The sequence below is a fragment of the Amphiura filiformis genome, chromosome 13 (genome assembly GCF_039555335.1).
Source record: "Amphiura filiformis chromosome 13, Afil_fr2py, whole genome shotgun sequence".
Taxonomy (NCBI): Eukaryota; Metazoa; Echinodermata; class Ophiuroidea; order Amphilepidida; family Amphiuridae; genus Amphiura; species Amphiura filiformis.
The window spans coordinates 12,769,639-12,796,343 of NC_092640.1; the positions used below are offsets into that span (position 1 = coordinate 12,769,639).

The 26,705-nt window shown below is 39.2% G+C and overlaps 1 protein-coding gene across 1 annotated transcript in view; it reads left to right on the forward strand.

Moving 5' to 3' along the window:
- The first annotated feature begins 2,179 nt into the window (after positions 1-2,179).
- Positions 2,180-26,705, forward strand: part of LOC140167200 (uncharacterized) — a 33,672-nt gene continuing 9,146 nt past the window's right edge. Inside the window, exons 1-4 of the mRNA XM_072190554.1 lie at positions 2,180-2,275; positions 4,322-4,465; positions 5,251-5,394; positions 20,169-20,235. Of these exons, the coding sequence (XP_072046655.1) occupies positions 4,373-4,465; positions 5,251-5,394; positions 20,169-20,235 (304 nt within the window). The 5' untranslated portion in view covers positions 2,180-2,275; positions 4,322-4,372. The remainder of the gene's footprint in view (positions 2,276-4,321; positions 4,466-5,250; positions 5,395-20,168; positions 20,236-26,705) is intronic.

Sequence of the window (26,705 nt, forward strand, 5' to 3'; positions counted from 1 at the left end):
TAAATCAAATATATCGAATCAAGTGATGGGTTTGTTCATATAAACTAAATATCCATGTGTTTAATGTTCTGCACACCAAATATGAAGTTTATACTCCATTTAGTTTTAAAGAAAAAATCTCCAGACTCTTATAAACATTTTGATATATGATTTGTCCATTTGCAACGTCTGTCATTAGAGTTCCACAAAAACACTTGCAAGTGATTCATGCTGACTAATAAACTTGTTTACCAGCATTAACATTTTACTGAAGTATTAAAACTTTAAGATTTTATATGAAAATTGACAAACAAAATGGAATGATCCCAGAAAGTGAGGAGGGAGGTGAACGTGAAACGATCTTTTTTTATTTAGCAATTTGGACACGTCATTGTTTCATTGCAGATACAGCCGAAAGAAATTGCAACCGCCGTTGGCTTTGGCTAGTGATAGCTGTGATAGTTGTAATTGTGATAGTGATAGTGATAGTGTGTTTAGTGCTTTTTCTGGGAGACAGGTCAGGCCCGAGGTCAGGTATGTAATATATGGCCAAGGCCAAAAGTTCACAAGTAAAAGTGGATGATACATGATGCAGTCATGTCTACAGTAGAATTCATCTCGACCTTTGCAGGACTTAACCCCATTAAAAGCTATTAAACCAAGATAACACTCATTGAAACAGCTCAACTGATTAAATCGGATCTTCTCTGGTTGTGCACAAGTGACTGTTTTCATGTGCGATATCGCAATAAAGCTGGTATTCATAGCTTCAGTTGGGTAACCGATTATAAAGGAAACGAAAGGAAACAATGTTATGTGTGGCTTTGTTCACGAAATCAGACAATGTCGTGCTTTTTGTAAACCAGCATTCTTGAAAATGAGCAACATAATGATTTTTGACTTAACACGGTTTAGAAATAATTTCTTCATATTTTTGGTGTTATCTGTCGTTTACATATCCTTCCTAAAACACCAAAGTACGAGTATTTCCAAACATCTAAATTTGCTAAAAATTTAGGACATGTTACAAAACTATATTGTCTAGAATTTTAGAAGAGTACTTTTAATATTGGCCGGTTATTTTTCACACAGCGACGTTAACTAGGCAATGTACTATTACCTATAACATTAACTAAAACACCAAAGTACGAATATTTCCAAACATCTAAATTAGCTAAAATTTAGGACATGTTAAAAACTATATTTTCTAGAACTTTAGAAGAGTACTTTTAATATTGGCCGGTTATTTTCACACAGCGACGTTAACTAGTCATATCCCCATACTGTTAACGTAGGGCTATTTGTAAAGGTCACGCGTCAATGGGAAAGAGCACTGTGTATTGTGTATAGGAAAACGGACAGTAACTGCAGTATGATCATCATCAATGTCCCATTAACCCTAACCCTAACACCCATAGATACCACAAAATACCACGATGAAACCACTGCGCACGCGTGAATCCCAGGGTCTGCGATGACGCAATCACCCTATGCTCACGGAATCGCTGCCCGGGGCAGCGTAACCCGTGTAGCTACCGGTCCGTGATCATGTGCTTGGCATACCGGGGGTCTAAGGTTCGAATCCCGGGGTGCAAAGTGACTTCTTTCTTCATCTTCTCTCCTTTTTCATTTCTTTTTTAACTTCCGATAGCAAAAAAGCAGGGTTGGGTGTTAGGGTTAACGAAAATGTGAAGCCAATTGTTTCGCTAAGAATATTTTCAAAATAATTTACACTAAAACTAGGTTATCGAAAATTACCGAAATCCTTAAAGGCTGGCTCACACTAAGAGCAGATAACCAACAAAAGGTGACGAACATGAAAATTTTCATTTGAGGGGGTCAAGCGGGGGCAAACATAATAAATGAGGGGCAGGCATCGTTCATGCTGTTCGCGCACAAATTGTTTTTTTTTTTAAAGGTTAAAATGACCAAATATGAGGTTAATTAATAACTCTCAGAAGTAGGCCTACTTTACCTTTTACATTTGTTGGGGAAAACAGGGGGCAAGGGTTCAAATCGGGCTCCCGCCCCTGTCCCACCCTCCCCCGCTAGTTACACCACTGCACTTTAAGTAACAAAGAGTCAGTTGGCTCCCTTCCTATCATGCCTATGGAAGGTCCATTGATTATACGATATTTCGTTTACTTTGAAGCTTCCTGGGGCGCATGGGATTCGTGGAGTACGTGTAGTATAACATGTGGCGGTGGAACTAAGACTCGAAGCAGGACCTGTTCTGGAAGTGGTTCATGCAGCGGTTCGGCTACTGATTCATCACCCTGCAATACGCAAACTTGTCGTGAGTGAAAATTTAAGTGGTTTTCATTAGTCGCAAGATAGTGTTATGGTCACCCAGGCCAAAATCACTTGCTTCCGAGTTCACTGTTTATTAATTAGTGCAGTATGGCTGTCAATCAGATAACAATACAAACTTTAAATATTACACAGACTTCTTTTACTACGATTACTTATCTAAGCATATTTATTGTAAATTACAACATTTAATCACCCCATATAGGGCACATTACATTAGTTTTTAAAATAGATCATTACATCACCACAAGCCAATCAGACTCATTAGTTAGTATACAATAGTATCAATAACCCATTACCTCAACACAAACTTATTGTGTTGTACCCTGATTATTGGCACAACGTCAACACTTACTACTTTGGTAATCATGACCATTCTGGACGATCCTGGGGAGATCATGATTATTCTTCAGTTCCTATTAAATGTATGATTGTATGATTGTATGTTACTATCATTAGCATTTTCCATATGAGTTTCCAGAATATTCCATGAATAAACCAATGGAGATAAATTTTAAAACAAGTGAAAACCAATGTTTGATGACAAAAATGCATAACTTTTGATAAATATCATGGATTAGTTTGGGGCACATAACAAAAGCTAGGGCAGTGGCGTAGCGTGAGTCATCATATGGGGAAGGGGCGGCACCGGGCCTGATGGATGGGGGGTTGGCCGATTATATTATGGTTGTTATGGTAACCAAGTACGTATGACTGAGTTAATTTGACTAAAAAGGCCATCAATCACATAGGATCAACCTGGGCTTAAGGCAAGGTTCATGTTAAAATATGTTGAACAGAAGACCAGGTCATTTTCAGGGTATATGACCAGATTTATATGCTTAACACATGAATTTATTCATGAAACGATACAGGATAGGATAGATAATTACTTTGACTTCAATGTGGTCCATATATCCGGGTCCACTCGTTTTCGTTCGTTGAAACGGCAAACCATACTTTCTTTCAAGTTCCAAATCGAATAGCAATACTTTAAAATATTTTCACCCCAAAAAGTAAAATAGAATAATTCATACCAATAGAAGAAGGCTATAATCTTTTGTGTACACAAATCCCATCTATGAAACAAATGCCAGCCCCTATGGGCTGGCGAAAAGAGGGCTAGAAAGGTTACGTACCCTTATAGTGCCACCTAAATAGCGATCACTTTTAATAGAAGTTTTTATTACTACTTCATGAGTACATGTCAGGTGGCTGTTCTTCTTCGGAATTCCGTTGTCCTAGTGGCAGGTACATAAATTGTTCATGGTTGTGTAACAATGCTAATGACTGCGGAGATGAAATTCAACATGCAGGCGGGGCTCAAAGCAAGGTTTATATTAAAAACAGAACATTAGGCGACGAAAAAAGAAAACCCTGTTCTACGGGCCCGACCGACCCAGATTTTGGACAATTTGGGAACAAATTTTTCTGTATAATTGAATGCCGACCCAAATTTCGGAAATTTCAGTAACAATTTTTTTTTTGTATTTTCTCATATTGCAAATTATTTACAGATTTTGGTGATTTTTTGGGTCATTAAAAAAAAAAAAGACCGACCGACCGACCCTACTTGAAAGGTCCGTCCGCCCGTAGAACAGGGTTTCTTTTTTCGTCGCCTTATCGGGGTCTATGATAGGATTTATGCTTAACACAAGAATTCTTATACAATTTTTGAGCTCCTTGAAACGATTCTAATGATATCACAAACAACTCTTTGAAAAGAGGGCTAGAAAGGTTATGTACCTTATAGTGCCACCTGAATAGCGATCACTTTTACTTTATGATTGCAATGCCACCTGGCTGCTCTTCTTCCAAACTTTTGAATGCATAAATAAATAATATCAGTTTACGCACAACGCATCTACCCATTAGGATGATCAAGGCAGCGTCGAAGAATCGTAGAGCACTACATTAGGTTGAAATTTATACCATAGGTGTCATTTGTAAGCCACTTTAAGTAACAAAGAGTCGGTTGGCTCTCTTTCTATGAAAGGTCCATTGATTATACGATATTTCGTTTACTTTGAAGCTTCCTGGGGCGCATGGGATTCGTGGAGTACGTGCAGTATGACATGTGGAAATGGAACTAAGACTCGAACAAGGACCTGTTCCGGAAGTGGTTCATGCAGCGGTTCGGCTACTGGTTCATCACCCTGCAATTCGCAAACTTGTCGTGAGTGAAAATTCAATTTTTATAAATCTAACCCACTAGTACTAGTGCTTGCATATTTAAACACTTTTAGTGATTTATATCAAGATAACTAGGGCAGTGGTGTAGCGTGAGTCATCATATGGGGGGAATGGGCCTGATTAGGGGGCACCGGGCCTGATGGGGTACGAGCCGTTTTTTTGTTATGGTTGCTATGGTAACCACATAACCAACAATCGCATAGGATCAACCTGCCGGCAGGGCTCAAAGCAAGGTTCATATCAAAATATGTTGAACAGAAGACCAGATCTTTTCCAAAGTCTATGACCAGATTTGTATTCTGAAGACAAGAATTCTTATACAATTTTTAGCTCATTGAAACGATTCTGATGATATTACTATCCATATATTTGTATCCCAAATTTGCTTTAACTTGGTAAGTTGTACCAGAAAAATGTCAAAAATATCACATTTTTGGCCCGCAACTTTAAATGTTATTCAGCCTATCTTGGAGCTTCGACGTTTAAGTAAAGATATATACAGGGCATTTCATATTTCATTGACATGATTGAGATGTTATCTGAATGTTTATTTCCGAAAGATTATGGTTCAATACAACAAATTCACCAGGGCACTATCGAAGAAACAAAAAACACTGTGAAGGAAATATTGATTTTTGAAGATCAAATCAAGGAGCCGACTTTATGCTCATTTTGTGAGGGATAATCGCAGTGAGTTACGGCTTTCTGGTTCTGAACGCTCGATATGAAAGGTCCATTGATTATACGATATTTCGTTCACTTTTGAAGCTTCCTGGGGCACATGGGGTTCGTGGAGAACATGCAGTATGGCATGTGGCGGTGGAACTAAGACTCGTACAAGGACCTGCTCTGGAAGTGGTTCATGCAGCGGTTCGGCTACTGGTTCATCACCATGCAATACGCAAACCTGTCGTGAGTGAAAATTTAATTTTTATAAATCTAACCCACTGGTACTAGTACTCACATATTTAAACACTTTTAGTGGTTTATATTAGTCGCAAGATAGCTTAGGCAGTGGTGTAGCGTGAGTCATCATATTGGGGAGGAGGACTGAGCCTGATTAGGGGGCACAGGGCCTGATGGGGGCACAAGCCGTTTTTATTGTCTTCTTTTTTAATATTTTTTTGTTATGGTTGCTATGGTAACCACGTAACCAACGATCACATAGGATCAACCTGCAGGCAGGGCTCAAAGCAAGGTTCATATCAAAATATATTGAATAGAAGTCCAGGTCATTATCAGGGTCTATGACCAGATTTGTATTCTTAACAGAAGAATTCATATACAATTTTTAGCTCATTGAAACGATTCTGATGATATCACTATCCATATATTCGTATCCCAAATTTGCTTTAAGGCTACATGCTCTTTTTGGTTGAAATTTTTGCCGGGAAATATTCCCGCCAAAACATTACAGTAAAGCAGTATACAGACTTTTTATTGTACGTACAATATTGTAAACTCATCCCAAAAAGAAAGTATCCAGTTTGATTTTATTCCATAAGTCACAGATGTGGCCATAAATCAAAACCTACTAAAAGTATGTTACAGATAAATTTATTCCGCACAGTTTGATACCTCATGTGTTCAAATCAACGCAGAATTGATGACACAGTGACCATTTGAATGCAATCACCTCCATTTAAAAAGTTGCAGTAATTCCTATTGATTTGGTCCTGCTACTCAATTATGGGCAGCGATAGATCAAGGGCGCATCAGACGTCTCACTGAGAGCATGCTCCGCAGCTGTCTGGCAGTCATTGATGCAGCAGGAGAAGATGTAAAGAGTGAAGGGCAAAACATTAAGGAAGGAGTAAAAGAGTATCTGTATTCAATAAAACAAATGAAGTGAAGTCAAACAGTCTTCATTCGTCTCTGTTATTGGGTACCTTTATGACTAATCTTGAGAAGCAGGAAAACCACACCAATAGGAATTACTGCAACTTTTAAAATTGAGGTCGTTGCGTTTAAAAGGTCGCTGTGTAATCAATTCCGCATCGATTTGGACAAATGAGGTATCAAACTGTGTGGAATAAATTTATCTGTAACATACTTTTGGTAGGTCTTGATTTAAGACCCCATCAAACTGGATACTTTCTTTTTGGGATGAGTTTATGTACAATATGTACGTTATTTAATCTATTGCCATTCTATTTCCAGTAATGTTTAAGTTCTAACGAATGTTTGATGACGTAAAATCGATAATATATTTCTGCTAGATATTGTATGTAACATATTATCGATTTTTCGTCATCAAACATTCGTTAGAACTTAAACATTACTGGAAATAGAATGACAATAGATTAAATAACGTACATATTATACATACAATATTGTACGTACAATACTCGGAGTCTGTATACGACTTAATCGTTTCCCACAACTAAATATCATTGTCAGGAAATTAATGATGCATCTGGTAGCTTAGATCATAACTTTCATTATACTTAGTTGCAATTATCCCAGATAATTCTTGATTTGTTTTTACAGCGTCTTGAATTGTCGATTTTTTTGATCAACAAACATCACTCGGTGTATTTTGAAACTCGAGGCATTAACTCTTCTCAAATTAGGCCCAAATCATAATTTATTATTATGCACGTGTAGCAAACACCAATGGGAATAAGTGGATGTTGTTTGCGGAGCCTAAATTTGCTTTGATTTTATTTCACAATAATTCTAAGGTGAGAATTTTGACCTGACATTTCCTTTTTAGATTTCCAATTTAAATTCATTGATATGTGATATTTTGTATAAATAAAGAGTACGCTTTACCTTTCTGCAACACTTCCCGGTATCATTGAGCATCTGCTGAGAGCCAACAATTTGTCTGAAAACAGTCATTTCCTATCATTTTTGAACAAAATATGGTTCAAAACTGCGTACACTACGCGTATATACTGGCACAGCGAGGTAACGAAGAGAGCTATTTACGGTGGGGTATCTATTGTAAGCTATTAGGGTATAGGCCTATATAGTAGACTTGTTAAGGGGTGAAAATGGGGCGAACGCTGCATTTTTTAGTACAAAGGTCCCACTTGGCATGAATGTTCCTTGGGGCAAAAGGAAAAGATTCATCCAAAGAGACACTCTGTATCTATGCATAAAACCCCCTAATTTGCATAAATTATGCTAATTAGCACCCAAAATATGGTATTTTCTAACTTTTAGCCCATTTCACTTAAAAACATGTGTAAACAGTTGAATTTGGATTGATTTAGGATAAGGAATTAATTTTAGGGATAATTTTGGGAATATGTGGCCATTCTGACCCCAAATCCAAGATGGCCGCTGGCCGCCATCTTTAAAATATGCGTTTTTACAACTTTTGAACCAATCGAGCTACAGACTTGTGTGGCATATCAATTAATACTAACATGGGGGTGGGAAACTCATTTCTGGCACTGTTTATAAGATAGGAAGTCATTTGAAAAGGGCACAGTGGTTTTTTAAATGTAAATTCCAATGTACCAGTCTTTGACAATATATGACCCGGCAGCACAAACGAGCCGTAAATTCCCTAAATTGTATTCTGTGTTACGGTGTAAAATGTGTACGAAGGTCGTATTCATCGATAACTTAAGCTGGCCCGACATCCTTCTTATTTTGATAGTCAAAAACTAATCAATAATCCTATTGTTGAAGTGGATAATAAGCTTCTACCTTAGATGGCCGGCTATAGAACTTTTAATAGCTCTGGTCTTTGTTTGCTTTTGCTAAATCCTGTTCAAGTGGTGGGTTACCAGGCATTGTATTTTGTACAGGTATGCATAACCAACAATTAACAATGAGAGAACTTTCTTAAACCTCGTTGACCAATTATGACTGCTTGATATATTGCTAGCAATGTGGAAAAAGAGACACATGTAAAAACGTAAAAAGCTATAATTTTGTTGAAGAAGCAAAGTTTAACAAGCCATAACCCCGCTTCTGGATATCGTTTGAAGTCAAATGATATACCATTTTTAGTTTATGATGTTTATTTTTTAAACACGAGATAAAACAAAATTGACCGGGGGAGGAATTTACGGCTCATTCGCCGTGGACGGTCACATATTGTAGATGGATGAACATCAAACTTATGTTTGAATATATAGTTTGGTTCAGTGCGTCACCAAAATTTTGGTCGTTGGCAATAGAGAGTTCCCGTGTTTTCAAGCGGAATGGACTACAATAGTGTTTATAACGTGATTCGCACCGCCGTATTCCTCATTCCTTTGATTTGGTCAATGACCCTATTGGTGCTACATTCTACAAAATAACATTTGCTAATTATTGCGCGAGTGTTGGTATTCTGAAAATTGTAAACGGAGTTTAGGTTTCCCTCCAAGATGGCGGGTAACCCAAAACACAGGAACTCTCTATTGTGGGGATTTTCTATATTTTGCTTTTTTTTGAAGTCTAGGATTCACTTGTAATGAAAACCAATTTTTACCATTTTTTAAATACCAATATGGCGGCCATTTTGACAATCCAAAATGGCCGGTTAATCTGCACACACGCAGTCATGTTCAGTTCCTAAAAGTGGACCTTTGAACTTGAAATAGTTACTTTTTATTGGACTATGCAGTCATACTTCTTCTTAGCGTGTCCAAGCGCAGGGTCAAATGCGCCCGAGCCAATAGCTGACGCAGTGACGAGCAGAATCGTTGAATTCAGCTAGGTCCTCATGTGTGCAATGTTGCCCCATCTGTGGACAGACCAGCAGGTGTTCCATAGTCTGTTGAACCGTTCCACACTCACAGGTAGTGTTTTGTCCTTCTGGTAGGTATCCCCATTTCTGCAAAGCGACCTTGCACCTTACGACCCCTGATCTTAGTCTGTTGAGACACCGCCACTCAGGCCATGTGGAATCAGCTCCAGGTGGTAGCTGCTCACTGGGTTGTAGTCCCATAGCTGGTGAATTGGGAGATCTCTCTTTCCACAGGGTGAGTCTTTCCGCTTCCTTGGAGACTGTCCCAAGAGGATGAACTTTGCTTAGGAAGCTTCCTCTGGATCTAAGGCGTTTGGGTGCAGCAGTCTGGTTGGACATGGGGTGTTCATATCAATGGTCTGACGCTCACGCTCTTGCATGCTGGTCACTTGTCGGTGTACATCTGGAGGGGCTATAGCAGCTAAGGTGTAGAGACTCTCCGTTGGTGTTGATCGGAGGCATCCAGTGATAAGTCGACAGCATGAGTTGAGTGCTGGGTCCACCTTCTTGGCATGAGTTGATCTTCCCCACACTGGGCAGGCATATTATTTTCAGCACTAGAGTAGCATAAAGCCAAGGCTGCTGATCTGAGAGTGTCTGGTCGGGCTCCCCATCTGGATCCAGTGAGCTTGTTCAAAATGTTGGCGAAGATTGACGGTATCGTAAGCTGCTGAGAGGTCGACGAAAACAACTCCGGTTACCAATCCATCCTCAAATCTATCCTCAATGTGCTAGGTAAGGTTGAGAACTTGGCTTGTTGTTGATTTGCCAGGACGGAAACCTGCTTGTTCTGGGATGAGTTGCTCGTCTACCACAGGTGCCAGTCTGTTGAGCAGGAGGCGTTCGAATAGCTTGTAGGTATGGCTGAGAAGCGATATTGGTCGATAACTCTTTGGGATGGATGGATATTTCCCTGGCTTCAGCAGACCGATGATGTGAGACTTCTTCCAGATCTTAGGGAGTCTGTGGCTGCGACGGTGTTGTAGAGCTGTAAGAGCCATTTCTTTGCCAAAGTTCTTCAGCTGCCCAGTTGCGATGTTGTCAAGGTCAATTGCTTTCCCTGGTTGGAGTTTGGCGATTCCTGCTTCCAGCTCCTGCATAGTAAAGGGCTTGGTGAAGCCGGGGTCTCCGCTGTATTTCTTGCGGTCTAATTTGGTCTTATGTTTCTTGCCACTTCTTCCATTCAGGAGCAGTTGGTGGGCAACCTGGTTGGGTGTGACTTTGGGCTGCAGTGGGGCTGTTGTAGGGTCACCTTGAAGTTTGCGGATGATGGACCATGCCTTCTTGCTGTTGCGGGTCATGTCTGCTGACTCTATGAGGGTATGCCAGATCTTATTACGCTCTTTGGAGATGGATTCCATTACTGTCGCACCTGTTGTTTCCTCGGCGAAAGGGTCAGCTTTAAACATGGTTACATACTCTTGGTATTCTTCTGCACATTCCTTGGAAAGGCCTGGTATGTATTCCACCCTGCAGCCTCTTGGTATATGTCTACGAGCAGTCTTGGAAACTAGTTGGGCAAAGGTGTCATAGTTGTCTGGAGTTGGAGTAATTCTCTTCACCTTCTGGTCAAGCTCTTTTGTGAATCCGTTCCAGTCTGCTTTCTTGTAATTGAAGCGTCGCTGAAAAGGCACTATGTTTGGTGAGATTACGGTGTTAACGTGGATACCAATTGGCCGGTGTTGTGTTTGGGGAACTGGATCCAATACAATCTTCTTACACATGTCAGAGATATTGTTAGTGACAATAGCTAGATCAGGGTTGTATCATCTCTTCCAACGGGCACTATGGAACGAAGGAGGAAGTTTGGAATCATGAATAAGGCTCAGCTGGTGTTTGTCTATCCATTCCTCAACTGCAGCTCCATCGTTGTTGGTTTCTTTGTAACCACATTGAGTGCTGTGGCTGTTGAAATCGCCGATGAAGATTCATGGCTTGGTGTCAGTGTTAGAAGTGAAGAGAGGGAGCTTGAAGTCTTCTGCTGGTGGCTTATAGACTGATGTTATTGTTACATTACTGAGCTCAACAGTGAGAACTTCAATGTTGTTGTCATCAGACATCATAGTGGCTTCAATCACAATAACTTCCATTCACAAATATCGCACTCCCGTATTGACGACGTGGTCTCTCAACGGCAAGGACCATATACCTGGTATGGTTGGGCGGTAGTTAGTCGCTCCTTTATGAGTTTCCTGTAGGCACAGGACATCACAGTGGAGATTGTTGCACAATCCGCTGATGATATTTTGCTTGGCGGTAGAGAATCCTTCGACATTCAGTGATGTAACTGTCAAAGCAGGCATTAGAAAAGGACTGCTTGGACTTCCTTTAACGATTCTGGGCATGATGGAAAGCTTCTAGATGATAAGTTGCGATTGGTGGTGGCAGGATTGGTTGGTTATCCAGGGCCGCGTGAACTATTGGTTCGGACGCTCCTACAATGACCCCAAAGTCATACTGATATGGTACTAATTCAACTTGTTTAATGTAATACCATAAACCAGTGTGTCATTTACCACGCATGTTTTGAAGGTACAAAATCAGGAATGATTGAGAGCAGTTTTTGTCTGACTCACCCTGTATAACAAATAAATACACCTTTAAATTAACTCCTTTAATCAAATTAATGCCGGAAATGAGCTCTACAGCCCCAAATTAGTATAAATTGATATATCACACAAGTTGGTAGCCAGTATGATTTAAAAGTTGTAAAAACGTGTATTTTAAAGATGGCGGCCAGCGGCTATCTTGGATTTGGGGGTCAGAATGGACACATATTCCCAAAACAACCCCCAAAATTAATTCCTTATCCTAAATTAATCCAAATTCAACTGTTTTCACCTGCTTTTAAGTGAAATGGGCTAAAAATTAGAAAATACCATATTTTGGGTGCTAATTAGCATAATTTATGCTAATTAGGGGGTTTTATGCATAGAGACAGAGTGTCTCTTTGGATGGATCTTTTTCTCTTGCCTCAAGGAACATCCATGCCAAGTGGGACCTTTGTACTAAAAAATGCAGCGTTCAACCTCTTAACAAGTCTACTAATAGTATATCTTCCCGCAAGTGACAAGATGTGTCAAGCAGGTGCATACATAAGGGCGGTATATTCAAATGGTATTGTCTGGATCACTGAGTATCGATTGCGCACGTATACACGGATGTGTGTGGTCCTCCCCAGGTTTTGACATGAATTACAAATGACGTCGTGAATGACCCAGCGTTTTCATTTTATTGTTACAAAATTAATCGTCGTTTATCACGAGTCCTAAGAGTCGTACCAGTTCAATTCATCAAAATTAATTTGTATTAAATGAAAAACAAACAGACAAGTAAAGTCATATGTCTTTCTATGACTGTATTCCTACCAAAATCTGATTTTCAATACACTAGAAACGTGTTGATATGTATATCTTTGAAAATCGCCGAATGTTAAACACAGTCACCGTGACACAGTAGCCTATGCATCTTTAGCATTCATAGTGCCTTGGCAATGGTTCGAACCCTGGTGAAAATTTTAGTACTTTTTATTCTTTTTACTAATGCGCTGTGCCGTTTTTCAAACACGCCCCTGAACGAAATTGATGGGCAAGTACCCTTAACTTTTGTAAAAATGCAAAAAACAGCAAAAACAACAACAACTATGTGAAAAGAGGCCTAGCAGGGTTACGTTCGCTTATACACGTGTTTCTTGGCTTTACACTTTCTAATCTTTTGGCTATTGAAACATCGCCATCTAACGGTATAAGGATGTACATTTCTATTGGCCTTCAATCCATAGTTAGTGGTCGCTCGGATTACAACCGCGTAGAACCTTCTGTTACTTTAGGAAAGTGTTTTACATTACATCACATTACATTACATTACATTACATTACATTTCATTACATTACATTACAAGCATTTATATAGCGCATCTACAACAAAAACGATGCGCTTGGAAACACAAGAAACAACAAGAACAATGGAATAAAAAGACAATTAATGCAGAAATAACTGAGTTTTGAGAGACTTCTTAAAATTGGATATGGAATCAGAGTTTGTGACAGACTTTGGGAGAGCATTCCATGTTTTGGGATCAGTATATGAGAAAGTGCGATTTGAAGCAGTATGAAGATGGCGTCTTGTATTTGGTACACTTAGTCTAGTGGCATCAGATGCTGAACGGAGACTTGATCGTGCTGGATGGTACAAAATGCAGGCAAGATATCAAAAAGCCTGGAGCGAGTCCGTGTAAACACTTATATATGTAAACCATGATCTTGAAGGTGACGCGTTCACGAATCGGTAGCCAGTGAAGTTCTTGAAGGTAAGGTGTGGCATGATCTCGCTTCTGTGCACGGTGGATAAGCTTAGCCGCAAGTTGTTGTATATGCGTTGGAGACGATGTATATAAATCGGAACTGGTGGATCCAAATAAAAGTGCATTGCCATAATCCAATATAGACGGTACAAGTGCACGTACAACAAGATGGTATGTAATGCGAGTAATGTTGCGCAGTTGCAGATTGAGACCAGAACATAGAGAAGTAATATGAAGTTTCATACACATGGCTGAATCAAAAACAACACCGAGGTTGCGAACCTTTTCTGCAGGAGGGATAAACTTATCACCATCACGAAGACTTACAGGTGGCAGATGGCATTTGAGATGCTCAGCAATAGCAATGAAAAATTCCGTCTTGTCCTCTCCTCATTAAACTTAAGAAAGTTTGTTATTATCCAGAGCCTAATTTCATCTATACATAGCGGCATGCGTGAGAGAGCAGATGTGATGCATGGAAGCTTGGTCTCGTGGGTCGAACGCCGTGTACAGCTGTATGTCATCAGCGTAGAAATGAAACAATATGTCATACGTTCTGAAGATCTTACCAATTGGTGTTGTGTAGAGGAGGAACTGCTGTAGTGGTCCCATTATGGAACCTTGTGGTCGGCTGTATCAGAACTGACGCCATCAACGCAAACACTGGTAGTTCTTCCTGACAGGTAAGAGCGGATCCATTTCAGGACACTTCCATGTATGCCAAAGTCAGAAAATAATCTGGAGCCACGCTCAGATCCAATAAGGCCAGAAAACACCTATCCACTCTGAGACGCTTTCCATGATGTCGTTCTTAACCTTCAATAAGGCTGTTTGGGTACTATGGGCAGGTTTATACACCGATTGTAGTGGCTCATCAAGTTCATTTTGAGCGATGTATCTGGAGATGATGTCCACAGCATGTCTCTCAATGCCTTCGACAGATAGGGAATGTTGGATACTGGCCTGTAGTTCTTCAAATCACTGCACAGGCATCAAGATTCTGCTTTTATGACAGATGTAATGACAGCATGTTTTAGCTGAGAAGGAAATAAATCTGTACTAAAGGAAAGGTTAACAATGTCAGATATCATGGGAACAAACATCTGGGGATTCTGCTTAATGAACCAAGTTGGGACTTGATCCAAAGTCTTAGCAGGGCTATTCATAATGGGCTTCATTATGCCATCATTACTATGCAATTATACTATACATTAATATGCGACATCATAGAATATAAAAAGCAGAATATTGGTATGTTAAAAATCAAAATGAGGTATGGGGCTGGCTGGGGTGGCTACGGGGCGTTATCTCAAAAGACAATATTGCTAGGACAATATTGTTCAAGGTTGCGCCGCAGGCTTATAAAGAAACAATGTTGCTCCAAAAACAATAGCAAACAAGCTTAAACTATAAATTAGTCCCCGATAGAGGGCAGGGCCTAAAGAATGAGGGAAATTATGGGGTAAAGAGTAAAAAAAAAATGTAAAAGTAGGCCTATGAAATGGGTGACGAGCTGTCCGTAAATATAACAGAATTTTCGTTATCAGTTCGTCATCATTAAGGTTACTCTTGCTTTCTTGCCCTGCGGGCCCTTATATTAGGGTCCCACTTGGAGTGTTTAATCGTCGTATGGGAGTCTCTGGCCTCGGGCCTGCCGGCCCTGCGGCCTTGATGTTTTTATGATGTTTTTGGTTGATACTGGGCCCCAGCATCAACAAACAACAATGAGTAACCTTAAGGGTGACGGGCTGTCTCTAATTAAAAAGAAATAACCTTAATGTTAAAACCTTGAGTAACCTTAATGTAACGACCTTGAAATGTAACTTCTAAAAATACTATTTTTTATATTCTATAGTGTTATATTACCTTAAATATTTCTTCACTACGTTGAAAATACGTTTTAAAGTGAATTATGACCAACAGAGGGCGCTATTACTGTACTAAAGTACGTGGTATTTTGACAACGGCATACACCGTGACCATACGTACGCTAGCATGCAGCATACTCTTCCAAGCACGGTCTTCACCGTGACAATACACTACGTATTGTTACAGTGTATTCCATGTACAATATCTGTGTATTGGGTCGATCGACAGCAGTACAACAACGTGATTCAAACTGAGAAGACAAGTCAGACTCAAAGGAATCTAAGTCAATGTTTCTTAATTTAAGAAAGGTGATAAGGCTCTTCACAATTTATTCTTAGTTTAATGTTAACCGCCCACGTCTAAAATTGAAAAATGTGGAATATTAAATTATTTTATTTATATCTTGCATTTTAATGACCTTTTACTTGCTACTTTCTAACATGAATCATATCAACAATAATGATGAATAAACAAATAGCATAACTGCACCTTATACTATGCATACTGCAGTTACTGTCCGTTTTCCTATACACAATACACAGTGCTCTTACCATTGACGCGTGACCTCTACAAATAACGTACGTTAAAAGTATGGGATTTGCCTAGTTAACGGCGCTGTGTGAAAAATAACCAGCCAATATTAAAAGTACTCTTCTAAAATTCTAGAAAATATAGTTTTGTAACATGTCCTAATTTTTTAGCTAATTTAGATGTTTGGAAATATGCGTACTTTGGTGTTTTAGTGTATGTTATAGGTAATAGTACATTGCCTAGTTAACGTCGCTGTGTGAAAAATAACCGGCCAATATTAAAAGTACTCTTCTAAAATTCTAGAAAATATAGTTTTGTAACATGTCCTAAATTTTTAGCTAATTTAGATGTTTGGAAATATTCGTACTTTTGTGTTTTAGGAAGTTAAATATACACAAAGACCAGATGGAAAATGTCTTGTGCTTTCACCAGCGAGATCATCAGTTGATTGCCACCTGTCTTGGGGAGTTTCGGCCCTCTTATAATCAAGACTCCCTCGAGGTGGGGGGCCGGCAGTGAAAGAAACACCACCTCCCGCTGGTGAGCTACTAAATAAAAATAAAACTCTGCTTCTAGCATCTGTTGCTAAATAAACAATCTGCTTCTCAGAAAGTGAAACCGGCACAGGCCAGCTAACCAAAATAGAAGATCAAGCACCAGTTAGCACCCATACTATGTCAGCATGACAACGCAAGACGCTTTGCCCATATGGGGATACGCCATCACCGTCAAAAGGGGGATCTGTGTATATGTACCCCCAGATGACCAAACTAGTCTGTAGTAAGCAGACGGGATAAGGCGCCTCTAACCCTACCATGCAGCTGGAATCACTTAACCCTAGCTAACTGGAGTTGATATGAAGGAATGAGAACAAGTAAAAGATATGGCTAGCTGGCCTGCCTGCTCTGGCTGAGGATACTGATGATGTACTTCACTTCCAGATTATCTACTCCTCTGAATGTACTTGGACCACACCCACGACGATCCTGATTCTGCAGCCTCTGACGCTGCCCTGCTAACTGACTTTAGCTCTCTCCTGTTGAAGCCTAAATCTCGCAGCCACTTCTGCAAAGAGTGTGCAACAAAACCACGGCAGCCGACTTCGAAGGGGTAGCAAGAAGCCTTCCAACCTCTATCCTTGCATTCTGTTCTCAATTCTGAATACTTGGTCAATTTTCTCTCATGAGCTTCATCAATGTTGTCTTCCCATGGAACAGTCAGCTCTCCAATGATCACTTCTTTTCCAGCCTCTGACCATATGACAATATCTGGACGCAGTGTGGTGATCAATATCTCTCTTGAAATCCTCCTTTGCCATCCAGATCAGCTCTAATGCACCAGTCGTCTGCTGAAGAAAGGATGCTCGATCTTGAACTGGAACTATATGACCTGGACTGAGAGCCCTCCTTCACAAATGATATGTAACGCTTGGTATTGGTTGGAGCTTGTGAAACATTATTTTGGTCAACTTGCAGCTTGACTGCCTCCACTAACACTCCGAGGACGTTATTGTGCCTCCAGGTGTACATACCACTCGCAAGAGCAGGTGTACATGCACTCAGAATATGCTGCAAAGTTCCCTTCTTTCCACACGCATTGCAACAATCCGTCTTGTCCTCATACCAGACGCTCAGGTTGGCTGGTGTTGGTAATAGATCATATGTTGACCTGCACAGAAATGAGATGCGAAGAGGTTCCATCTGCCAAAGCACGCTCCAAGACATGTTGCGTTGTTCAACATTCTCCCACCGTGTCCAAGCGCCTTGCTTAGCTTGACCTACTGCTGTAGCCAGTCTCTTCTCCTCTTCTGCCTCTCTGATCTCCTGCGAAACCAGCTTGCGACGTTCCTTGTCAGAAGAAGACGACCACCATTTGTGCGTAGTCCAACCAAGCCCCTGACGGCCTAGCTGGGTAGCGCCAACCATCTCCTTGTGCTTCAGCCTTGACTCTGCCTCCTCAACTGCCAAGTTCGCTGTCCACTTTCTCCCTGACTTAACATCCGGCTGGGTGTTCTTGATTACCGGGTCCTTTGAGTCTCTCAGGGTCATAAATGATCTTGCCTTGGCCACCTTGAACTCTTCAACAAGGGAACGCACTGGAAAAGTCAACTTAGTCCGGCTGCTATGGATTGCGATGTTTGTTAAGCTGCGTGGAGCTCCAAGCCACTTTTTGACAAAGTTGTTGATCTTCCGCTCCATTGCCTCTACATGGGTTATTGCTACCTCATAGACTGTGAGTGGCCACATAATCCGTGGCATGAGACCATATTGCAAGCACCACAGCTTCAACTTCCCGGGCAAGCCGCACTGATCAATGGCTTCAAGACCTTCGTTGACTTGCCGTGCTGTCTCCTTGACTCTTCTTGTATCCTTCAGATCCTCTGTGTACCAGCGCCCGAGGCTCTTCACTGGTTGTTCCTGAATAGTTGGGATTTCCTCTCCACAAAGGGTGAAGTGAAAGTCTGTCAACTTTCCTCGTCTGAGTACAAGACTCCTCGACTTCTTGGTCTTAAACTTCATCCTACCCCACTCCATCAACTGCTCAAGCTTACATAGAATTGCTTCAACTGCCTCTGTACTTGGATTAAGGAGGGTAAGGTCATCCATGAAAGCTCGTATTGGTGGTAGTTCCTCTGCACCTCCCAATTCTACACCTGGTCCTGCTTTTTCCGCAGCTCTAATGACGACTTCCATTGCTAGCACAAACAGGATTGGAGAAATTGCACAGCCCATTGGTATTCCAACTTCCAGCCTCTGCCACGTGGTTGTGTACTGTGTTGTTGAAAACCGCATACGGAAATCACTGTAGTACTGCATGATGAAGCTTCTCACCTTCTCAGGAATCCACATGAATTCCATGGCAAACTCAATCAGTGCATGTGGAACAGAACCATAAGCATTTGCCAGATCGAGCCATACAACACTCAGATCCTAAGATCAACACTCGGATATGTAAACGACAGATAACACCAAAAAAAATAAAGAAATTATTTCCAAACCGTGTTAAGTCAACAATCATTATGTTGCTCATTTTCAAGAATGCTGGTTAACAAAAAGCAGACCATTGTCTCATTTCGTGAACAAATGTATACATACCATTGTTTCCTTTCGTTTCCTTTATAATCGTTTACCCAACTGAAGCTATATAATACCAGCTCATTGCGATACCGCACATATAAAACAGACACATGTGCACAACCAGAGAAGATCTGATTTAATCAGTTGAACTGTTTTCAATGAGTGTAATTTTGGTTTAATAGCTTTTAATGGGGTTTAAGTCCTGCAAAGGTCGCGGTGAATTCTATTGTAGACATGACTGCATCATGGTGTAAAAGTAAGCATAGTAGTAAAATGATTAAATGCTGACTCCAGTCAAAACGGGTTGATGATTGGTTGTCATAAATAATACTAAATAAAGAAAATAATAGATAATTAATAATTATTAATTAAAAGTCACCTCGAGTCCTATTTTTAAAATCTTGTACAGTAAACTCGGACTCAATTGTAAAGGGCCCAAGAGTTTTCTTTGGATCTGGTTTGATAATTTCAATACCGCAATGAATGAATGATACCATTGATAGAGTTAGTGATGACATGTTCAATTTCACGAGATATCACCAAGTCTAGGGTATGACTATCTCTATACGTAGGACCAACAACATGTTGAACAAACCCAGATCCTGCCAATGAAGGACATGAGATGAATCGTACTTGGTGGGGATGTCAGCATGTACATTGAAATCACCAGCTAAATGTACCTTCCTGTTCAGGGAGTTAACAAACTCAATGAACTTATCAAAAGGGCGAACGTGCCCCTTGTACACATTTGTGTATTTTCTTCAGGGTAGGGCCGGGCCTATGCAAAATACAAATCGAATGCGGAGTTTATAACTGCATTAAATCTTTATCAAGTCCCATATGTTCCCAAACATGATGAGTGTCCATACATGAAGTACATGGTCCAGAGTTTATTTTAAGATGTGGAGGCATTTCAGATTTGACCCCTAGTGACCTCTAGAGGTCACAAAGGTCACACAGAGATTAAAATGTGAACATGCTCATATCCAAGTGCCATGTTTTTGTCCGACAGTACTGAAAATAAATTACTGTTTTTTATTTGACCGAAAAAAATACTTTCAAAGCAAAAAGTGTATTCCTGAATTATGCTGATTTGAATGGGTACATGTATCGATCGATCTTTAGCACGCCTATGCGTAACAATAGAGGATGGTCACTGGCGTACTGAGGGTATTGATCATGACTTGTTACAAATATATTGTATCATTTCTCAGGTACGCCTTCGAGAGACAGAAAGAAAAGAGATGAAAGAAGAAGGAAGCGAGAGGAGAAGAACGCAAGGTAGGTATCACTTTTACTCCAGTACAGAGTAAACTCGTAAATACATCAATCCTCTTCGTTCTTATTAGTCTCTTCTCTAAAAATATGTTTCTAAAGTTACACCCATTAGAGAATGGATTTGGAGAAAACCTTCTGATAATTACAAACACTCGCTGAGCAGCAAGACCTTCCCTCTAAGCTTTTAATCCGATAAGCTGATTATCTATTTGTTTTCATGAATTTTAAGACATTCTTTGATGTATTACTGAGCTCAATCATCTGAAATTACTGGAGCGTGAGCCGCCCAGGCTGGTGGCTCAGCATAGTATTTTATTAACAGAAGGGTTTTCTCCAAATTCGTTTCCTAATGCGTGGTCTATGGTTCTATTGTGAGTTGTTTTGGCTTTTCTACAAACCATCATGGCAAACTGCATTGTATGCTAGACCAAATATACATGTGCCTTGTGTAAGATTCTGGTACCACATGTATAGTTTGATCAGCTCGTAAAAGGCGGGAAATGTTAGGCTTTTACAACTACGCCGAAAAGTAGACCCACGTTAAGAGTGGTATTAGTTAACCTGTCTGGTCTATATTTTGTGTGTTAAAGAAAGTAGACAAAGTATGGGACTTAATAATTCGTAATGGTTCTGGCGAGATGTCGCAAGAAAAATGAAATATTTTGATATTAATCCGCGATATTATAAGGCCCGCCGATAACGATCTGACCAAAGTATAGGCCTGCCCTGAATATATTAAACCAAAGGTAATCTGTGGTAATCCTCCGACACAGAGTAATGTGCTAATATACTTATTATTTGTGGTGTTTTTTCATATCAATCTGATGTTTTTTATGTGATCAACCCTGGTTTCTGGTTATCATCGGTACATACCAAACAATATCTCACGTATCCTTAATTGTTGATGAAATTGGGACATTATGCATATTATACTTTGCTTATTGTGGACCAACAAATGGTATGTATACCTATATCATCCACCCATCCAACACTATCTTACCACCTTATTCCGTTTTACCCACTGGTTAACCTTCTTACTCCCTTTATGCCTTTAACCCATTAAATTCACTCGCTTTCAGATCCAACCACCCATGTACTTGATTTTGTTCTCATTGTCCTATCTGGGTTTGAATCCCATTTATTATGACTAACCCACTTATTTGTCAACCTACCATCGCTGATTTAACAATACCCTTCCTGCCCAAACATAATTTAATAATTGATCCACTCTTAAAATAACTATTTAACTTACCCACTGTTCGTTCACCATTTCATTTCCTAACTTACCTGGCGTTCTTAAACCATTTTAATTTCTCACGGTTGTTTGATGTGATCATTTATTAATTTTTCTAACAAATTATTATTGTAATGTTCAATTCTAGAACTGAATAATACCAACAGCTATACGTCGTATATTTTGTAGCAATTTTTAACATAGATTTTCGTTTCTATATCAAATTATTCATCTTTTTCTGCTTTTTGTGGTAAATTTAATTCTATAAACTGAACATTTGTGTGCAAATTGAGGGCGCTATTTACATATATTTTTATTTAAATTATCCAAAAAATATGAGTTATACCTTACATTTCATGATAATAAGTTTTTTGAAAATTCCCTTGTCATTTGTTAGTCTGTTTGCTGATGTTCTAATTAGAGTCACGCGGTAGCATGACCAGCAAGTTTTAAAAAAAACGACTGATAAAGAAGAATAAACAGATGCACCGCGAGACTATATTTACACGGAACAAAACGCTATTGTTCTATGATATATTTCGCTGGGTACAAAATATATCTAACACCATGCTAAATCTTATTTACTGTCTAAAGTGTCATTATTTCAAAAAGTTACACCAATCTTACAGTCAATCCGATTGTTTGATAATAAACAAACATTCTTGCTTTATTTCACGCGGTATTTCATCAGGAGACTTCGGTTGTATATATAAATGCGCTTTTATAAATGCGCACGTGACCAGATGGCTAGCGCCATATTTGCATTACATCACTGTCAATCACTGAAATGGCGACCATTGAAGGAGTGGCTACAGTTGTGACCTTGTTTCGTGGCTAGCACTGGCAAGGAACATTGGATGGAGGTTCGATGCTATAAATTTGCAAGGATAAATCATGGATATCAAAGGATCATGATTATTGCACAGCACCCCCATGTACAAACATAACTAATGTTTATTTATTTATTTTTATTTATTTATTTATTTATTTATTTATTTATTTATTTATTTATTTATTTATTTATTTATTTATGTATTTATGTATTTATTTATTTATTTATTTATTTATTTATTTATTTATTTATTTATTTATTTATTTATGCGACGAAAAACAAAAAGCCTGTTCTATTTTGAACAGCACCCCCCCCCCCCATGTACAAACATAACTAATGTTTATTTATTTATTTTCTATTTTGAACAAATTGGGAAACAAATGCCGACCCCAAATTTCGGAAATTTCAGGACAATTTTTTTTTGTATTTTCTCAAATTGAAATTTATTTACAGATTTTTGTGATTTTTTGGGTTATTTAAAAATTTAAAAAAAAATACCAACCGACCGACCGACCCTACTTGAAAGGTCCGTTCGCCCGTAGAACAGGGTTCTCTCTTTCTCGCCTTATTTATAATTTTATTTATATTATTTTGTCCCCCCTTCCCCCAAAACCACCCCTCCGCCTTTTACACTCATAAATTAATTGTTTTTTTGCTAACTTTCCCCTTCAGTGTAAAGTAAAACTTTATAAGCCGGTTGAATCAAACTGAACAAAATTGACGTATACAATTACAATATACCATGACAATAATGTGTATAACTTACTAGCTGAATAAACCTCCAACCATGCATCACATACGTGATTGTACGTCATATTGTCATATAACGTATGAGCGTCATGTATAGTATACGAGTCTTCCTCAACATCTTCCAGCCGGGATGATAAGGATAATGAACTGAGTGCAATGCATTCGTCAAGATAATCGCACGCGCCGTGGAGTTATTGCATTTAGCTCGAGAGCCGATAGGCTCGAGAGCTAAATGCAATAACTCCATAGCAAGTGCGAATATCTTGACGAATGCATTTGCACGAGTACATTATCCGTCATACACTTTGAGTGTATTAAAACAATAGGCAATATTAATTGCTGCATTCATTATATTAGTTTTAATATTAGGGAAAATATCTTATATTTTAAAAAACATCGTCAGGCCATTGACCAGCTAGGTAGCATTTAACTGGTAAAGAAAATCAATCCCTGTATAAGTTAGCTATCAATGGTATCGATTGCGCCATACGTCATACTTTAGTAACTTATTCACGCATGGTTTGTAACCAATTGAATTTATGTTGGGATCATTTAATATCGTGGTTTCGAACACAGAGAGTTCACCTGGAAACGATCGATTTAGATGTCCGACTAGTACTACGGTGAATTGAGATGAGAGAAAAAAATATATCAATATCAATATCAACTGGACTTTATAGCTCTATAATTTGAACTTTAAAATCTACTTTATATTTAAACACACGACATTGGGATTTTACAATTTGTTCATTATTATAAAGCATGATCATGATATTATGCGCTAGTGTGTGTTTCCCGGGCCCGGCCATGTTATTTTAGATATAGGCCTACATGTATTTCATTTGTAAAATGCTGAATATTTTGCATCTTGTATAATTATGATCCACCTGTTTATGGCCCTTTTTAATTAATAGAAGCTCGATTATTCTCATTTGATGTTTGATTTATTTGAGGTCATTAATCATAATTTATGACAATGATATTTGCAAAATAGAACACCGTTTGTAACTATACCATTTTAACACCACAGAATGTATATTCGTACTTTTTTGATGGTATATATATCGAACAGACAATTATATAGTTATGTGACCTCTGTGTCGAAAGCGCCACCTAACTCTACTATATAGTAATGTGAAAGTAGTATTTCTAGTATTTGAGCGTGCACGTATTATCTAGAATCTATTGTTTAGCGTGCGGGTTTTAGATAATGCATTGTTTAGCGTGCAGGTTTATATAATTTGGGCTATGAAGGGTAGTTCGCGAAAATAATGCACGGGAGAAGAATACATAACGATGAATAGAAACAGGCACTAGAAGTGTATGATTAGATCATGTACAGTCATCTACGTGTTTATACTCTAAATTGTACGTCAAAGGGTGACAAAGGGTGTACAGATTACCGATTTAGCATGGGGACACAAAAGGTGCTTAAAAACACATTTTGAATTTGTTTTTTGTCCATTTGCGAGCGAATGAGTAAGTTAGAATTGAGGAGGTCGGGCGGGGACATCTAGCCTATTAGTTTGAGAGGGTCATTATACCGAAAAGGGCTAAAGTTATAGTTTCCTCAATTTACGTTATAATTAGAGTTAAAATTAGGGTCAGAGTTATGTTCATTGGCGGCGCTACGGGGGGGGGGGGGATACTTATCTTGACTCCCAAATAAATAAATCCATGACCCCTTCCTTCCGAAGAAAATGACAGCCCCTAAGTTCCCTACGTGCAAACATTATCAAATAACATCATCGGCAGCTACCCAGTTCTGACCTTAATGCCAGTAAGAAACACATTTCGTCATCAATATGGCCAATTGCCACGCCCATTTAGCACGGAAATAATGAAATATAACTTTTTAAATCAGCTATATCTAGCTTTTCCGTCATAAATTTTATTTTTCCGTAATGGAAAATCCAAATAAAGAGTTTATGTTTCGGGTCAAATTATTTTGCCCTTTGCAATCAATGCCACTATTTTGCAAAACCAATTTTCCTTGTAACCTGTCATTTTCGCCCATACTTTTGCGTGTGGAATTTGTGCACATCCGGGTACCTTACATCGTTGAACACGGTATGGCGACTTGTAGATGTCACGTGCGCATTTATAAATGCGCATTTATATATATACCCGAAGTCCACTGTTCATAGCCAAAATTAGTGGCAAATCATAGCTAATCATACTGATATCCACAATCTTTCGACACTGCTACAGCCATACATGGCTGTCACTGTCGCACTGCTTTTTCAGATTCACTTTCAAATATACCCTAGCATTTTCCTGGATACCCTACATACAAATTTTGGATCCCATTCGCAGACAAATCAAGTTTTTCGCAATTCTTTTATTCTTTCCGGACCACAGCATACATTCATATTAATAAATACTCCACTTTCACACCTCGTTATATCGGGAAGCGGTTAAGGCCATGGACTTCTAATCGATTTGTGAATTTTTTGCTCAAGTTCGAAACTTCCCATCCCCTTTCTTTTTAAATGTTTTATTAACCAATTTATTGTCATAAATCAAGAATAACACAATTTCGAACATCCATTGCTATTGTGATATTATATTTTTTCATCAAACAAACATGTTTGATTTTTTATTCACATTTAGGCCTAGGCCTAGGGCCTACTTTCACCATCCAGATGCTTTCACCATGCCTGACTATCATGACATCTTCGTCACTTAAAACACATCTCTGTTCACAGCTCAGACTGAAACTATATTTGGAATAATTATTATAAATTGTCACAAATTAAAATCACAAACCGCGAAAGATCGCCAAAAACTGCCGCTGAATATTGATATTTAGAACCACAAACCGCGAAAAAATCACACACCACGGAATATGGATATCCAACAAGCTTAAACTATAAATTAAGCTCCCGATAGAGGGCAGGGCTTGAAGGGAAATTGAAATCACAAACCGCGAAAGATCGCCGACAACCGCCGCTTAATAGGGATATCCAACTAGAACCACAAACCGCGAAATTTGGATATCCAAGGCGATTGCCCGCAGGCCTATCTATTATAAAGAAGAACAAACCGCGAAATTTGAATATGCAACAATTGCCCCACAGGGCTTCAAAGAACCACAAACCACGAAATATGGATATCCAACAAGCTTAAACTATAAATTAGCTCCCGATAGAGGGCAGGGCTTGATGAGGGAAATTAAAACCACAAACCACGAAAGATCGCCGATAACCACCGCTTAATAGGGATATCCAACTAGATTGCCCCTCAGGGCTACAAAGAACCACAAACCGCGAAATTTGTATATCCAACTAGATTGCCTGCAGGCCTATCGATTATAAAGAACCACAAACCGCGAAATATGGATATTCAACAAATTAAAACCACAAACCGCGAAAGTTCAACAACAACTGTCGCTCAATATTGATATCCAACCAGATTGCCTGCAGGCCTATCGATTATAAAGAACCACAAACCGCGAAATTTGGATCTGCAACTAGATTGCCCCACAGGGCTACAAAGAACCACAAACCACGAAATATGGATATCCAACAAGCTTAAACTATAAATTAGCTCCCGATAGATGGCAAGGCTTGATGAAAACCACAAACCACGAAAGATCGCCGACAACCGCCGCTTAATAGGAATATCCAACTAGGTTGCCCCGAAGGGCTACAAAGA